Source organism: Crotalus tigris, unplaced genomic scaffold (genome assembly GCF_016545835.1).
Source record: "Crotalus tigris isolate CLP2741 ecotype Arizona unplaced genomic scaffold, ASM1654583v1 scf7180000017690.20705106771:4171800, whole genome shotgun sequence".
In the NCBI taxonomy this organism is placed as follows: Eukaryota; Metazoa; Chordata; class Lepidosauria; order Squamata; family Viperidae; genus Crotalus; species Crotalus tigris.
This window is the reverse complement of record NW_024096569.1, coordinates 833,523-851,123: the sequence shown is the minus strand read 5'-3', so window position 1 is coordinate 851,123 and position 17,601 is coordinate 833,523. Positions and strand designations below refer to the sequence as shown.

General features: G+C 48.0%; 2 protein-coding genes across 2 annotated transcripts in view; one reads left to right on the top strand and one right to left on the bottom strand.

Moving 5' to 3' along the window:
• The first annotated feature begins 767 nt into the window (after positions 1-767).
• SLC2A4 (solute carrier family 2 member 4) overlaps positions 768-17,601 on the top strand; it is a 38,699-nt gene continuing 21,865 nt past the window's right edge. The window contains exon 1 of the mRNA XM_039337905.1: positions 768-985. Within this exon, the coding sequence (XP_039193839.1) occupies positions 920-985 (66 nt within the window). The 5' untranslated portion in view covers positions 768-919. The remainder of the gene's footprint in view (positions 986-17,601) is intronic.
• Positions 9,393-15,117, bottom strand: LOC120305702. Its single transcript, XM_039337912.1, has 2 exons — positions 14,788-15,117; positions 9,393-12,772 (listed from the first exon to the last, which is right to left on the bottom strand). Exon 2 carries the CDS (start codon positions 10,822-10,824, stop codon positions 9,967-9,969), a length of 858 nt encoding a protein of 285 aa, XP_039193846.1. The 5' UTR covers positions 10,825-12,772; positions 14,788-15,117; the 3' UTR covers positions 9,393-9,966.

The window sequence follows — 17,601 nt, the reverse complement described above, 5'->3', positions numbered from 1 at the left end:
CAGTTTAGCTGACTGTGTTCAGCAGGTCAGCGGTTCAAATCTCACCGGCTCAAGGTTGACTCAGCCTTCCATCCTTCCGGGGTAGGTAAAATGAGGACCCAGATTGTTGGGGGCAATGTAAATATCTATCTATCTATCTATCTATCTATCTATCTATCTATCTATCTATCTATCTATCTATCTATCTATCTATCTATCTATCTATCTATCTATCTATCTACCTACCTACCTACCTACCTACCTACCTACCTACCTACCTACCTATCTATCTATCCATCTATCTATCTATCTATCTATCTATCTATCTATCTATCTATCTATCTATCTATCTATCTATCTATCTATCTATCTATACATTGCTTACTGTGTACACCGCTTAGAGAGTGCTTGCACTTAAAGTGGTATATAAGTCTCATAAATAAATAAATAAATAAGGCTCAGGAATGTGGGGGGGGGGATGCTCGAGCGACCCCGCTCCCTGGTGGACGAGGTGTGGGGTCGCGAAATCGACAGCAACGCAACAGTACTTATTATCCTAATTCTTGCTTAGGATCGCTCCGTTGGCCAGCGCAAGGAGACCCGCGCGGGACTAATTGGGGGGAGGGGTGTCTCTCGGCCACCCCGCCTCCCTCTGAGCTCGCCCCCCTCAAGTTCAACCTCTGCCCCCTCCCCCCCGGGGGGGCGGGCCCAATGAGCGAGCGAGGGCGGGGGCACCAGGGTGCCCTGCCCTGCCCTGGCCGCAGCCCGGGACTCGCCAGCCGGGCGCGGGACCCCCCGCTCGCTGCTTTCCAAGCGCCTCCTGGCCTCGCGGGCAGCCCCCTCGCCCGGACTCCTTGGGACTTCCCCCGCCAGCCTTGGGACTAAACTCCTCGACGGCCGCGACCCCAGCCTCAAAAGACCCCCCCCCCTTGCAGGGAAGATGCCAGCCGGCTTCCAGCAGATCCGAAGGGAGGAAGAGGAGGAGGAGGAGGAAGAGGCGGTGAAGGTGATTTGTGGCGGGGGAGGGCGAGAGGAAGACTCTGCCAGGCCGGGAGGGGGGTCGTCTAATCTCCCCAGCCTCTTGCATCGATCCCCCACCCCAGTTTTCCTCGGGAAAGCTTCGGCGCCCGCGGGCGCTCTGTTGCAAATGGCTTCCGGCTTCCTTGCGCTGCGGGCAAGGGGCGGGGCCCGCCAAGGGTCTCTCGGGGTGTTTTCTGTGCCCCTGAGCACGTGCAAAGGGCTTTGCTGGACTCCCATCCCCCCCACACACACCTTAAACACACAGGTCAGCCTTCCAGAACCGGTCGTGTGCATGCATGCGTGCATGCTCTGGGCACGTGAACCCCCCCCCCGCCCGACAGTTGAAAACTAAAATAAAATAAAATAAAACTGAGCAGCGAGACGTTTTCCCCAAGAAATCCGGCACGGCGAGTTTCGTAGCTCCTGTTCTAATCCGAGGTTTTATGGGCTGTCACGGTTTTGATGTGATTTGATTGACAGTGGACGAGCGGGTGGGGAGGAACCAGGCTGGCTGGTCGGAGGCGGGGGGGGGGGGGGGGAAGGGAGGTCCGGCGTCCGGGAGAAATCTCGTAAAGTAGCTTTATATCTGGGAATCGATAAATCCGATCCAGCGTGTTTCTAGATCTCATGGAATTCGGGGACGACGCTGCCCTCCGTTAAAGAGGGCATTTTTATCCATTTATGGTTTGATTTGTTGTGGCGTCGCTGGTTGGTAATGGCGGAGCGGTGTGTAAAGGAGCGTTTTCTTACAGAAAGTTCGTTTAGTGACGTTCAAAGTTACAACCGGGCTGGAAAAGGTGATTTTGGACCGTTTTTCACACTTGCAGCGTCTCCCCTATGGTCACGTGATCAGTATCTGGACACTTGGCATCGCAGAATAGAATACAATACAATACAATACAATACAAAATATAGAATAGAATAGAATAGAAAATATAGAATAGAATAGAATAGAAAATATAGAATAGAATAGAATAGAATAGAATAAAATAGAATAGAATAGAATAGAATAGAATAGAGGATGGAATACAATACAATAGAATAGAAAAAATAGAATAGAATAGAATAGAATAACAAAATATAGAATGGAATAGAATAGAATAGAGTAGAATAGAATAGAATAGAATAAGAAATAGAGTAGAAATAAATATAGAAATAGAATAGAATAGAATAGAATAGAATAGAATAAGAAATAGAGTAGAAATAAATATAGAAATAGAATAGAATAGAATAGAATAGAATAGAATAGAATAGAATAGAATAGAAAGCTGGAAGGGACCTTAGAGGTCTTCTAGTCCAGCCCCCTGCTCAAGCAGGAGAACCTGACTCACATTTATGACGGTCGCACTGTCCCCGGGGGGGTCACGAGATCCCCTTTTGCGACCTTCTGTCAAGCAAAGTCAATGGGGGGAAGCCAGATCCACTTAACGGCCGGGTTACTCACTTTTAACCCTGCAATGATTCGCTTAAGAACGGTGGCAAGAAAAGTCGTAAAGCGGGACAAAACAAAGTTTCACTCTGCCACGTAAATGTTGGGCTCCATTGTGGCCGTAAGCCGAGGACTGCCTTGTTGTGGTGATACTGAGATTTTGCCCCATGAGTGCCAAGGGCTTCTGAAATAGCTAGCCAATCAATGTGGCTAGACCTTGGGAAGTTGAAGTCGTCTGGACTTCAACTCCCAGAATTCCCCAGCCGACAGGTATCCACCTTATATCTTCTTTTTCTGTGTGTCCATCCTTTAAAAAAAAAAAACCTGAAATATTCAACTTTGCTTGCTGGTAAAGGTAGTTCTTGATTTACAGCCAAAATGGAGGCCCAGATTTCGGTCGCTAAGTGAGTTTTGCCCCATTGGCTGGCTTTGCTGGCTGGGGAATTCTGGGGGTTGTAGTCCACACGGCTGAAAGGCATCAACCTTCAGAAATACTGTTAAATTTTGATTAGGTAAAAGTAGGGGGTCTTCAAACTTCGCCCCTTTGACTTGTGGACTTCAACTCCCAGAATTCCTCAGCCAGCCCTCAGGGCTGGCTGAGGAATTCTGGGAATTGAAGTCCACGAGTGTTTAAAGTGGCCAAGTTTGAAGCAGGGCTGGCTGAGGAATTCTGGGAATTGAAGTCCACGAGTGTTTAAAGTGGCCAAGTTTGAAGCAGGGCTGGCTGAGGAATTCTGGGAGTTGAAATCCACGAGTCTTTAAAGTGGCCAAGTTTGAAGCAGGGCTGACTGAGGAATTCTGGGAGTTGAAATCCACGAGTCTTTAAAGTGGCCAAGTTTGAAGCAGGGCTGACTGAGGAATTCTGGGAGTTGAAGTCGACGAGTCTTTAAAGTGGCATAAAAATATTTTTTTTAAAAAAAAACATTTGAAATCCTCAATGATCAAATAAACACGGCAGGTCGAACGAAATCTGTAAAAATGGAAAAGATTGTTTTTATTTCCCAGTTTTTAGCAGCATTTTCCTTTTGAACTCTTTTAATTTTGAATTGCTTTGGCCTAAATACATACATACATACACACACACATACATACATACATACATACAATAAGCAATAGATTTGGTGGCCAGTGCAGAGGGGTCCCCAATGAAAGCAAGGTTGATGGGCAGCTTTTCCGTGTGTGTGTGTGTGTGTGTGTGTGTGTGTGTGTGTGTGTGTGTGTGTGTTGTGTGTAAAAGTGTCTTGCATTTTAATGGGTCCCCCCCATGTGACTCTCCGTGCTCAGGGCCACGTGCTCATGTCACCTTCGGAGATCGTTCCTTGAGGTCGGACTGAAGTCGGTTTCTAAAAATGGGTCTTGGCGGTTTCAGGCCTCCCCCCCCTTGGGAACACTGGCCAGGGAATCTGAGGTTGCCTGACTGGGGTGGGTGGGTGGGTCTTCCTTCCCTCTCCCACTCATGTTTTCTTTCTTCCCTTCCTTCCTCCCTCCCTCCCCTTTTCTCCTTTTTCTTTCTTCTTTTCAATCTTCCCTTCATTTCTGCCTCCCTCTCTTTTCCTTTCTTCCTCCCTCCCTCTCTCCCTTTTTCTTATACTTTTTCTTTTTTCATTCTTTCCTTTCCTTCATTTCTCCCTCCCTCCCTGTCTCTTTTCCTTCCTTCCTCCCTCCCTCCATTTTTCTTATACTTTTTCTTTCTTTTTTCAATCTTCCATTTCTCCCTCCCTCCATCTCTTTTCTTGCCTCCCTCCCTCCCTTTTTATACTTTTTCTATCTTTCTTCAATCTTCCCTTCCCTTCATTTCTCCCTCCCTCCATCTCTTTTCCTTCCTTCCTTTCTTCTTCCCTCCCTCCATTTTTCTTACTTTTTCTTTCTTTTTTCAATCTTCCTTTCCCTTCATTTCTCCCTCCCTACGTCTCTTTTCCTTCCTTTATTCCTCCCTCCCTCTTTCTTATACTTTTTCTTTCTTTTTTCAGTCTTCCCTTCCCTTCATTTCTCCCTCCCTCCGTCTCTTTTCCTTCCTTCCTCCCTCCCTCCCTTTTTATACTTTTTCTTTTTTCAATCTTCCCTTCCCTTCATTTCTCCCTCCCTCCGTCTTTTCCTTCCTTCCTTCCTCCCTCCCTCCCTCCCTTTTTCTCATACTTTTTCTTTCTTTTTTCAATTTTCCCTTCCCTTCATTTCTCCCTCCGTCTCTTTTCCTTCCTTCCTTCCTTCCTCCCTCCCTCCCTCCCTTCCTTCCTTCCTCCCTCCCTCCCCACCGTCTATTTCCTTTCTTGGGAGCCCGCAAAAGCTTCTGCTTTGGAACAAAGGGCTGGGGGGGGGGAGGAACAGGGGCGCTCCTAGAGACCCCCCATCCCAGCCCCTTGGCCCACCACCACATCTCCTCCATCCTGGCCAACGAACTCCACCTGGATCTCTTTTCCAGAAATCAAACAAACCAAACAAAAAGCCAGTTTATTTTTCTTGGGAAGGAGCACGGGTTCCCAGGAACTGCCATTTGGGTGGGACAGAGTTTCAAATTTCTTTTTCCGGAGGGGGTGTGTGTGTGTGCGTGTGTGTTTATCTGAGCACGACAACTGCATCTGCCCACAACTTAGCTGGGTTGTCCCTAGCATACACACTAGCGCACGCGCGTGAGCACACACACAAACACACACCGAGAGAGTCCTCCCGTGTCCTTGGCTGACCTTGAGAGAGAGGTTGCTTTGCGGTCCCAGTGGGAGCTGTGTGTGTTTATGTGTCATCGCTGTCCAGGAGAAACAAACATATTTGGAATACTTTGGGGGGTGTGTGTAAAAAACACTTTTTAATCTCTGCCTGGGCACGCTTTGGGAGGGATCAGGCCGGTCTGCAAAGGCCGTCTTAGAGATCTTGCCTCAAATAGACTAAAATGCAGAATGAGTCACGAAAAGGCACCGCCCTCTGAGCATGCTCAGAGGGCCTTCCCCAGCCCGCACCCCAAACCAGACTGCTGAAATAGGAACAGCTGTGGTTCCCGAGAGAACACGCCAACTTTTAGGACTTGTGGACTTCAACTCCCAGAATTCCTGTGCCGGCTGGGCCTAGCTGACCACCGCTCCTGCATTAGAGTCATGCAGCTAGTCCTCAGTTTACAGAGTTCATTTCGTGACCGTTCCAAGGTACGACGGCACTGGAAAAAGTGACCTAGGACACATTTTTGCACTGTTGCAGCCTCCACACGGTCAAGGGATCAAAATTCAGATGCTCGGCGACTGACTCGTATTTACGACGGTCACACTGTCCCCAGGGGGGTCACACAACTCTGTTTTGCGACCATCCGATTCCACTGTGAGGATTCACTGCGGCAAGGAAGGTCTTAAACTGGGGCCAAACTCACTCAACAAATGTCTCACTGAACAACAGAATTGTTGGGCTCTGTGGCGGTCGTACGTTGAGGACAACCTGCAGTTCCCCCAGATTTTCTGGACTTGCAAAATAAACCTGGGAAATTTGACAGAGAAGAGCGGAAGGTTGTGTGAACCAGGCTCATAAGGGGTTTCGTTTGTCCGGTCAACTTGTGTGACGTTGTGATTGTGTTTCTGTTAACCTGGGTTGAAGGGGAATGAATTGCCACGCGAGGTAACGATAGTTGGCGCAATTAACCAGCGGAACTCCTTGCCTCCAGAAGCTGTCAATGCTGCAACGCTGGAGGTTTTGAAGAAGAGACTGGACAGCCCTTTGTCTGAAATGGTACATAGGGTTTCCTGCCTGAGTTGGGGGTTGGACTAGATGACCTCCAAGGTCCCTTCCGAGTCTGTTATTCCTCCTCCTCCTTTTTAAGAAGAGACTGGACAGCCATTTGTCTGAAATGGTACAGGGTTTCCTGCCTGAGCAGGGGGTTGGACTAGATCAGGGCTTTTCAACCAGTGCTACGGGTACCACCTGTGGTCCATTGGCACCTGGCAGGTGGTACACAACCATCCTAGAAAAATGGTAGCAAGGGAAGGGAATGAGCTGAACTGGTGGCAGCACCGCACAAGCCTGAGCGAGAGACGACTGGAGCTGCAGGGCTGTCAGGGCTCAGCGGAGGCGCCAGGATCAGCGCCAGGCTCCAGCTGGAGCCCGGCGCTGATCCTGGTGCTTCTGCTGAGCCCTGAAGAAGCACCAATCAGCTGGAAAGCAGCACTGATCCTGGCGGTTCCGCTGAGCCCAGAAGAAGCGCCAATCAGCTGGAATGTTGCAGCCTCTCCAGGGTCTTGTGATTTACATTCAGATGCTTGGCAACTGATTCATATTTATGACGGTCACAGTGTCCCAGGGTCATGTGAAGTGAGCAAAACCTGCTGCAACCACCCAGCAGACGGGGGAGGGGATAAACACCAGACACACCCTCCCCCCGCTGCCAATCCTCAACAGAAATGCTCACAACAATGAAAACCTCGGACAGGAGGAAGAGCATGGCCAGGTGGGCAGGCAGGTGTCTTGCTCGGCTGTGGCTTGGGGGGAACTTTTTTCAGTGCCATTGTAACTTCGAACCGTCACTAAGCGCACTGTTGTAAGTCGGGGACTACCTGTACTTCATCACTTTTTTCCTTTTTTTGGTCATCAAGTTTTTGACACCTTGCTAGGCGACTGGTAGTCCTTGGATGTTGCCATATCCTAAAAGTGGTGCAATGGGTGAAAAGCCCTGGACTAGATGACCTCCAAGGTCACTTCCAACATCATCATCATCATCATCATTATTATTATTATTATGGATCATCGCACAGTCAGCCAGATGTTCAGACTGGATTTGGCATTTTGTCTCCCTATCGAGTCCTTACCCAGGACCTGGGATAGGCAGATGTGGATGTTTGAGGGTATTACAGATATCGTCGCAGGATGGAAGCAGTTCCTAGCAAGGCTGCCTTTTGCAATTGACTAATAGCGAATTTGTCAATGCCGATGATGGTGTTCAAGTGGTGCTCCAGTTGTTTTGGGATTGCACCCAAGGAGCCTATGACTATTGGTACTACCCTTGCTTGCTTTTGCCACAGGCTTTCTATTTCTATTTGTAGGTCTTTGTATTTTGTTATCTTCTCCAGTTCTTTCTCTTCTATTCTGCTGTCTCCAGGCACTGCCACGTCCACTATCCAGACTTTTTTGTCTTTCTTATCGACAATTGTCAAGTCTGGGGTGTTATGTTGCAGGTGCTTGTCTGTTTGAATTCTGAAGTCCCAGAGCAGTTTAATTTTATCATTTTCTATGACTTTCTCTATTTTATGGTCCCACCAGTTCTGGCTGGCAGGCAAATGATATTTCTTGCAGATCTTCCAATGCACCATTGTTGCTACTTTGTCATGCCGCTGCTTGTAGTCAGTCTATGCAATCTTCTTGCAACAGCTTACCAAGTGGTCCACTGTTTCTTCAGCTTCTTTGCACTATTATTATTATTATTATTATTATTATTATTATTATTATTATTATTATTATTAACAGAGCCTCTGTATCAAGCAAGGCTGTTGCTGGCTATCGCTTGATACAGGCAGATAAACTCCACGGAAAGGGTTTTATGAAGATTACTTTAATTCATCAGGCATTCTCTAAACATCAACTCACATCATTTACTGGAGAGATTCTTCTGGCGTTGATTGCATAATCTGGACCCAACACGTAGATAAAAAGAGTTGAGTTTCTTCCATGTGAACGGAACAAAAAATCCTCATGGCTGGAATTCACAAAGACCTTGCTGGCTGGCACGTAGCCAGGAAATCCCGTAACTAATCAGAAGTCCCCCCCCCAGTGGCCAATCAGAAACACAGATATGTCCAGGTAACTTAAAACTACATTACCCAGAAGCCTTAAGGGGACAGTTCTTAATTCCTAAGATAGCTATTTACTCAGACCAGCACACTCCCTGCCTGGACTTATAAAATTTCCACTATTAACTAACTACTAACTAAAATAAGCAAAAACATAGCATCAACACAATGCGATTATGAGGTAAATACAAAACATGCATAACTCGAGGTTCAATCTTCGTGTTCGGTCTTCTTCCGCAGCAGTACCAGGTCGGTGATTGGCCTGGTGTAAACGAGAGTCTGTGAGTCACGACATGACTCTAGTGGCTTCGCGGTCTGGACTTCAACTTGGCGAAGAAGTCCATCGGAGCTGGGTAGAACTTGGTGCACAAGCCCTATAGGCCAAGTGTTCTGGTGTGGGCGTCCTTGTCTCTCAACAAGACAACGTCTCCTTCAAGGGTAGATCTTCCATCTGCGGCGATCTTGTAGGGTAGACAAGTATTCTTGCTTCCAGCGCTTCCAGAAAGCGTTGGCCAGCAGTTGAATTTGTCTCCATTGTTGTTTGTACGTGTCTTTGGGAACAAAGTTCCCTAGTGGTGCCGGCCAGTTGCCTGTCTTCTGGGTCAGCAAGGCGGCCGCAATGAGGATAGCTGGATTTTCAGGATCCGTGGAAACTGGAATCAAAAGTCGAGCGTTGATGATAGCTGCCACTTCTGCCACGAGGATGGTGAGGATCTCCTGCGTCAGCGTGGGTGTCTTTGTCAATATGGAGTCCAGGATTTTGCGGGCTACGCCAATCATGCATTCCCACGCTCCTCCCATGTGGGATGCGTGGGGAGGATTAAATGTCCATACACAGTTCGGGCCTTTAGGTATTCGTCATTTGGTGAATCGTGGCGAGTGCCTTTGTCAATTTGTAGTTCCTTGCAGGCTGCGACAAAGTTAGTCCCGCGGCTAGATCTAAAACAGTGGTTCTCAACCTTTTTAATGCCGCGACCCCCAACTGGTCGTAAGTCAAGGACTACTCAACTGGTGCAGCACCGTTTGCAGAATGGGACTTTTGGCGGGCTCAGCAGGGCAGAGACAGCCTGGACAATTCCTATTGGCTTTGGAAAGCCAATAGAATTAGACTCTATTCAAGAGAGTCTCTTCTATTGGCTTTCAAAAGCCAATAGAATAAAAGGGAGTAGCGCAGCTGAGGAAAAGGGGGGAAAAAATGGTGGGGACTGCGTTGTTTGGCGACCCCCGTGAAATGGTCGTTCGACCCCAAATGGGGTCCTGACCCACAGGTGGAGAACCACTTATCTAAAAGCCTTAACTGGACCTCTGTAGGTTTGGAACCTCCTTAGGGCATTGATGAAGTAAGAAGTGTCCATGGATTTGATGACTTCGATGTGAACGGATCAGATGCTAAGACGTGTGAAGAGGACGGTCCAGCGTTTGCTGTTGACTTGACCACCTCTGGTCTGATGAACAGTCACGGACCACGGGCCAAAGACGTCTAGGCCCATGTTGGTAAATAGCGGTCTGGGACTAAGGCACTTGGGTGGCAGGTCAACCATCAACTGGTGTTGTGTCGCGCCCCGTTGTTTGCGACAACACAGGCACCTGTACAAGACAGTAGCGACGCACCTTTGGCCTCCCACGATCCAGAGTCCTGCAGCTTCTGATGGTACCTTCTGCGAAGTGCCGACCTTGATGGTGGGCGGTTTCGTGGTAGTGTTGGACCAGCAGGCTCGTGACATGTTGACGAGCGGGAAGGATGACAGGGTGCTTGATGTTTGGGGCTCTTTTAGTTGAGGCTTAATGTTCGAAAGCGTAAAGTGTTCTTTGGCATGGTTTCAAGGGGGACGCTCTCCCATTACGAAGAATGGAAGTTGCTGGGACGTTCGCCTGGTCGGAGCTTGCAGCCGATGGGACACTGACCGTTCCTACGAGGACCCATCCGAGTTCCGTCTTGAGGGCAACTGGGGTGTCTGGTGGGCCTCTGATCCTTCTCTCACAACCAAGGAGCAGAGGGGCGTCTTGTCCCAACAGAAGTAGGATTTCGGCTTCAGGATCCAGGGGAGGAAAGAGATCCGCCATGTGCCTCAGGTGAGGTATGGCCCTTGCTGTTTCTCGCGTTCCAATCTGACTGTGATCAATTGGTATGTTGTCCCATTCGAGCAATGGCGGCAGTGGGAACCGCGAACTGCCATCCAATGACTCGATGCAGAGTCCAGCGATGACCCTCCCCACCGTGCGCAGGGACCCAGTGTACGTTAATAATGTGTAAGGCATCTCTTCACTTGGGACATCAAAGAGGTCGAAGACCGCTGACCTGGCTATTGAATGAGTGCTTAGTGGAGCCACCGATACGTACACCTTCACGGCTTCTTCTGGGCGCCCGGCGGGGTAGACTTTAGCTAAGCAGGTCGGGCTGAATGAAGGAGGAGGTATTGAGGCACCATATGCTACCAGGCAATTGATTCTCGCAATCAACTCTGGGTGCCCTTTGGAGCCACGCTGAGGTTCCTCGGTCGAAGGAGGAGTAGAAGTCGCTGGTTGTAGCTGGAAGTCGCTGGGACAGTCCGGCGTTGCGATCTGACTGCGTTTAACTGGTATGTGGGTGCATGAACGACGGGGTGGTGAGTCATCACATATTGACGTGCAATTGACCATCGCGATCAACTCTGGGTGCCCTTTGGAGCCACGCTGAGGCTCCTCGCTGGAAGGAGGAGTAGAAGTCGCTGGTTGTAGCTGCTCAGAGTCTGGATGCAGGGCTCCCGGGTGCTTGTCGCTCTTGCATAGGGGACACTTCACCTGAGCCGCGCAAGCTTTGGCCACGTGTTGCGTAGACTCACCGCACTTGTAGCAGACCTTGTACTCCTTGAGCAAAGCCTTGCGTTCGTCCAGGGGCTTCTTTCCGAACGCTCGGCACTTGTTCAGGGAATGTGAGGACTTGTGGAACGGACAGACTGGGCCTTCCTTTATTGGCAGAGGTTTAGCTGGAGCTTTCTTCCACAATCGCTCGTCTGAATTCTTCGTGGGCAAAGGAGCAGCCACTGTCTTCCGCACGGATGCAAGGGTTTTCCCCTTTGCACTTTGGAACAGACCCTTGCTCGCGCCGGAGTTCTGACTGGCCTTTTTGGCTGCAGGGAACTCTCCTTCTCTGATGTTGATGTATTCAGGGTTATTGTACAGCTCGGCCTGGCGGGCCACAAATTCTTCAAGGACAGCAAAGGGGGGAACCCCATCTTGATTCTTTGTCTCGTAATCTTGAGATAAGTGGATCCATTCTTCAGCTAACTTCCGCGGTAGCTTTCGAATGATAGCAGTTTGCGAGGTTCTCTGAGACGGATGTCAGGGAATTCGTAGATAGGATCCAAGAAGGACGACTCCATCAACATAGGTGCCCCATAGTGTCGATCCAGCATATCCCACGCTTCCTTGAGGGCGGTGTCTGGGTTACCCAGGTGGGACGAGTAGATGTCCTTTACTACTTCTGCAGATTCTAGTCCCAGCCATGCTATCATAAGCCCGAGCTCTTCGGCGGGCTCCAACCCTTCGTTGCGAATGGCATTCCCGAAAAATCGCTTCCATAATATATATTCCTTCCCCAGCTTGTCAGAGAATTGGTGCACACACCTGGATGCCAAATCTAAATTTCCTCTCCAAGGTGACCCGTCTCTCCTTCTGCTCAAGGGTGTTGGGGGATCCATAGATGCTGTGTAGATATTGTAGAGTGCGCTGTACACAGATAGCTTGAACACAGGCCTGGTGTTTGCTGATTGGCCACCAAAGGGCACTGCGCCCAGACCACTAGGGTGCGCTGTACACAGCTTGAACACAGGCCTGTTGTTTGAAGATTGGCCACCAGAGGGCGCTGCACCTAGACCACTAGAGTGCACTGTACAGATAGCTTGAACACAGGCCTGTTGTTTGCTGATTGGCCACCAGAGGGCACTGCGCCTAGACCACTAAGGTGCGCTGTACACAGATAGCTTGAACACAGGCCTGTTGTTTGGAGATTGGCCACCAGAGGGCGCTGCGTATAAACCACTAGGGTGCGCTGTACACAGGAACACAGGCCTGTTGTTTGGAGATTGATCACCAGAGGGCGCTGCGCCTAGACCACTAGGATAAACTGGCTGCTGACTTCCCTTTGATGAGAGTTGCAAGGCTGGCCGTCCGATTCTGGAATCTCTTTAAGGGTTTGATCACCCGAAATTAAGATCCCAACTTGGACTGTGGGCGTTTGCAATTCTAAAGGGGGGGGGTTGGCTTCGTTAGTTCCTTTAAGCAAGAATCAAGAGGGGGGCTGAATGGTGGTTGTGGATCAATGTAGGCTGGTTATTATTTTATCTTGCGGGAAGAAACATCTGCAGGGGCTCTGAACTTTTCACATTCAGAGTGAGCTGACTAGCTGGCTTTATCCGCCGTGTCTTAGCAAAAGAGTCTTTTCCTTTCTTTAGGCAGGCCACAGGATTCGAACACGCATCTGCATCTTTTCTCCGTTTTTAAATTGTCTCTTTACAAGGTGGGACCTTGCTCAATGGTAGCAACTGTGAGAGGGATCTCGGAGTCTTAGTAGACAGTCACTTCAATAGGAGCCGGCCGCGTGCTGCAGCTGCCAAAAAAGCCAACACAGTGTTAGGCTGCATTAACAGAGGGACAGAATCAAGATCACATGAAGGGTTAATACCACTTTACAAGGACTTGGTAAGGCCACACTTGGAATACTGCATCCAGTTTTGGACACCACGATGTAAAAAAGAGGTTGAGATTCTAGAAAGAGTACAGAGAAGAGCAACAAAGATGATTAGGGGACTGGGGGCTAAAACATATAAGGAACGGTTGCTGGAATTGGGTATGTCCAGTTTAATGAAAAGAAGGATGAGGGGGGACATGATAGCCGCGTTCCAATATCTCAGGGGCTGCCCCAAAGAAGAGGGAGTCAAGCTATTCTCCAAAGCAGCTGAAGGCAGGACAAGAAGCAACGGATGGAAACTCATCAAAGAGAGAAGCAACCTGGAACTAAGGAGAAAATTTCTGACAGTTAGAACAATTAACCTGTGGAACTCCTTGCCTCCAGAAGCGGTGAATGCTCCAACACTGGAGGTTTTTAAGAAGAGACTGGACAGCCATTTGTCTGAAATGTTATAGGGCAGGTGTAGGCAACCTTGGCTTTTATGAATTGAGGTTCACAAGTCACAAAGGAGCCAAGGTTGCCTACCTCTGGTATAGGGTTTCCAGCCTGAGCAGGGGGTTGGACTAGATGACCTGCAGGGTCCCTTCCATCTGTTACTATGTTATTCTTTTTTCCTTCCTTCCTTCCTTCCTTCCTTCCTTCCTTCCTTCCTTCCTTCCTCCTTCCCTCCCTCCTCCATCACTGGAAGTTTTTAAGAAGAGACTGGACAGCCATTTGTCTGAAATGGTGTAGGGTTTCCTGCCTGAGCAGGGGATTGGACTAGATGACCTCCAAGGTCCCTCCCTCTGTTATTGTTATTCTTTTTTTCCTTCCTTCCTTCCTCCTTCCTCCCTCCCTCCCTTCTCCATCACTGGAAGTTTTTAAGAAGAGACTGGATAGCAGTTTGTCCGAAATGGTGTAGGGTTTCCTGCTTGAGCAGGGGATTGGACTAGATGACCTCCAAGGTCCCATCCAATTTTATTATTATTATTATTATTATGGATCGTCGCACAGTCAGCCAGATGTTCAGACTGGATTTAGCATTTTGTCTACCTATCGAGTCCTTACCCAGGACCTGGGATAGGCAGATGTGGATGTTTGATGGTATTACAGATATCGTCGCAGGATGGAAGCAGTTCCTAGTAAGGCCGCCTTTTGCAATTGACTAATAGCGAAATTGTCAATGCCAATGGTGTTCAAGTGGTGCTCCAGTTGTTTTGGGATTTCACCCAAGGAGCCTATGACTATTGGTACTACCCTTGCTTGCTTTTGCCACAGTCTTTCTAATTCTATTTGTAGGTCTTTGTATTTTGTTATCTTCTCCAGTTCTTTCTCTTCTATTCTGCTATCTCCAGGCACTGCCACGTCCACTATCCAGACTTTTTGTCTTTCTTATCGACAATTGTTAAGTCTGGGGTGTTATGTTGCAAGTGCTTGTCTGTTTGACTTCTGAAGTCCCAGAGCAGTTTAATTTTATCATTTTCTATGACAGTGGTTCTCAACCTGTGGGTCGGGACGACCATTTCATGGGGGTCGCCAAACAAGGCTGTCCACCATTTTTTCCCCCTTTTCTTTGGCCATGCCCCTGGCACCCGGTGATGTATAAGTGGTTGGGGGTCACCACAACATGGGGAACTGTATTATGGGGTCGCGGCATTAGAAAGGTTGAGAACCACTGTTCTATGACTTTCTCTATTTTATGATCCCACTAGTTTTTGCTTACAGGCAAATGATATTATTATTATTATTTATTATTATTTATTATTATTAATTATTATTATTATTATTTTAGCCAGGTAGATAGGATTCAGACCTTATCTCTTTTTACTATCCTGTATCAAGCAAGGGGGGGGGGTTGTTGCTGGCTATCGCTTGATAACAGGCAGAGAAACTCCACGGAAAAGTTTCACGCAGGTTAGTTCAATTCGTCAGGCGTTCTCTAAACATCAACTCACAGCTACTGAAGAGATTCTCCTGGCGTTGCTTGCACAATCTGGACCCAACACGTAGTTGAAAAGAACCGAGTTTCTTCCGTGCGAACGGAACAAAAAGTCCTCGTGGCTGGAATCCACAAAGACCCTCGCTGGCTGGCACGTAGCCAGGAACTCCCGCAATTAATCCGAAGCCCCTCCCTCCAGTGGCCAATCCGAAACCCAGATGTGAGACCAGGTCACTTCAAAACTACATTACCCAGAAGGCCATGCCTTAAAGGGACAGCTCTTCATTCCTAAGATAGCTGTTTCCGAGTAAAGCTTCCTGGCTTTTGAGTTTATTCCCTAATAAGGACTTGGGGGCTGCAAGTCCGGGAAAATGCGGGGGTGGAGGGGTGGGCAGCGCTGAATTTGGGAAGGAGACTCCGCCTCCTCACCCCCCCCCACCCGCTGACCCCCCCCCAAATACTCAAGCCTTCCCACGCCTGAGGCTTGCGAGGAAAGTCTTTAAAAAGGAGGGGGAAAAAGTCAAAATTGGCCGTTTGCAGCGCTTTGCTGGCCAGCTCCCTTTTTCTATTGCGAGAAGTCTTGCGAAGTTTCCTGGGGAGGGGGGCGCACGCCATCCCTCCCTCGCCCCATTTCCGGGGTCTCTCTCCCCCCCATCTCTCCCCCCCCGTATTTAAACTCTCTTGAGTTGCTCCCAGGAGCCTGGACCCAGGCAGAAATGCAACAGGGACGGAGGGAAAAAAAAAAAAAAAAGAGGTCTTCCCCAGCGAATTTCCTTGCTTAGTGCCGAAGCAGGCGGAGACGTTGGGCAGCGGGAAAAGACACACGCGCACACAACAAACCCAGAAAAACACACACACACACACACACACACACACACACACACGAACGGACGCAGTACATTTATGCAAAGAGGCGAATTTCCTGTTTCAAGCAGACAGGCTCAAATATTTCAGAGGCGCACAAAAAGAGACAAACATACACACACGGACACACAATACTTTCAGCCAGGAAACCCTAAACCAGAGGGACTCTGACGGCACAAAAAGACACAAACGCACATATAACACACGAACTACGTTGAGGTCAATAAGCGAGGCTGACAGCAGAATACTCCCATTCCCCCCCCCCCCGTCACTCACACACGTTCACAAACGCACGCACGCACAAACTACGTTTGTGCAAATGTGGGAGGCTGGCAGCACAGTTCTTCCTGTATGACACACGCACCCATTCGTGCAAAATATCTGTTTGTTTCAGTCCAGTTCCTTCCGTGGGGAGTCTTGCTTTGAGGGGCTCGTTTCTCCAATTACAGTTAAAAAATAAATAAATGAATGAAAATGCCATGGAAACGAACCCCGCCTGTTAATAACTTGCCTCCAGAAGTTGTGAATGCTCCAACACTGGAAGTTTTTAAGAAGAGGCTGGAAATGGTGTAGGGTTTCCTGCTTGAGCAGGGGGCTGGACTAGATGACCTCCAAGGTCCCTTCCAGCTCTGTTATTCCTATTCTATTCTGTTCTGTTCTATTCTATATGCCTATATTCTATTCTATATTGTTATTCTATTCTATTTCTATATTCCTCTATTCTATTCTACTCTATATTATTCTATTCTATTCTATTCTATTCTATTCTTATTTCTTATTCTATTCTATTCTATTCTTCTATTCCAGTGGTTCTCCACCTGTGGGTCGGGACCCCATTTGGGGTCGAGCGACCATTTCACGGGGGTCGCCAAACAACACAGTCCACCATTTTTTCCCCCTTTTCCTTAGCTGTGCTACTCCCTTTTATTCTATTGGCTTTGAAAGCCAATAGAATAGACTCTCTTGAATAGAGTCTAATTCTATTGGCTTTCAAAAGCCAATAGGAATTGTCCAGGCTGTCTCTGCCCTGCTGAGCCCGCCAAAGTCCCATTCTGCAAACGGTGCTGCACCAGTTGAGTAGTCCTCGACTTACGACCGGTTGAGTAGTCCTCGACTTACGACCGATTGGGGGTCGCGGCATTAAAAAGGTTGAGAACCACTGGTCTATCCTATCCTATCCTATCCTATCCTATTCTATTTCTATATTCCTCTATTCTATTCTACTCTATATTATTATTCTATTCTATTCTATTCTATTCTATTCTATTCTATTCTATTCTATTCTTATTTCTTATTCTATTCTTATTTCTTATTCTATTCTATTCTATTCTATTCTATTCTTATTTCTTATTCTATTCTATTCTATTCTATTCTATTCTATTCTATTCTATTCTATTCTTATTTCTTATTCTATTCTATTCTATTCTATTCTATTCTATTCTATTCTATTCTATTCTATTCTATTCTTATTTCTTATTCTATTCTATTCTATTCTATTCTATTCTATTCTATTCTATTCTATTCTATTCTATTCTATTCTATTCTATTCTATTCTTATATCTTATTCTATTCTATTCCCAGGTCTCACCCAGAATCTGGGGCCAGGAGGAAATAAAAAAAAGTGGGGGTGGGGCTTCTGACCTAAAGGACGTGATCCAGAGAACAGCAACTTACTAAGATGATCCAAGGCCTGGAGACTAAAACATGTGAAGAACAGCTGCGGGACTCGGGTCTGGCCAGTCTAAAGAAAAGAAAAAACGGGAGACATGATAGCGGTATTCCAGTATTTGGGGGGCTGCCCCAAAGAGGAGGGGAGTCACGTTATTCTCCAAAGCAGCAGAGGGCAGGACGGGAAACAGTGGTTGGGAACTGACCAAAGAGAGAAGCCACCTGGAATTAAGGAGAAACTTAAGGACAATGAACCAGTGGAACTGCTTGCCACCAGAAATCGTGGGCGCTCCATCAC

Coding starts and splice junctions, on each gene's coding strand:
- LOC120305702 (XM_039337912.1), bottom strand. CDS start 10,824: ATGGTCAATTGCACGTCAATATGTGATGACTCACCACCCCGTCGTTCA.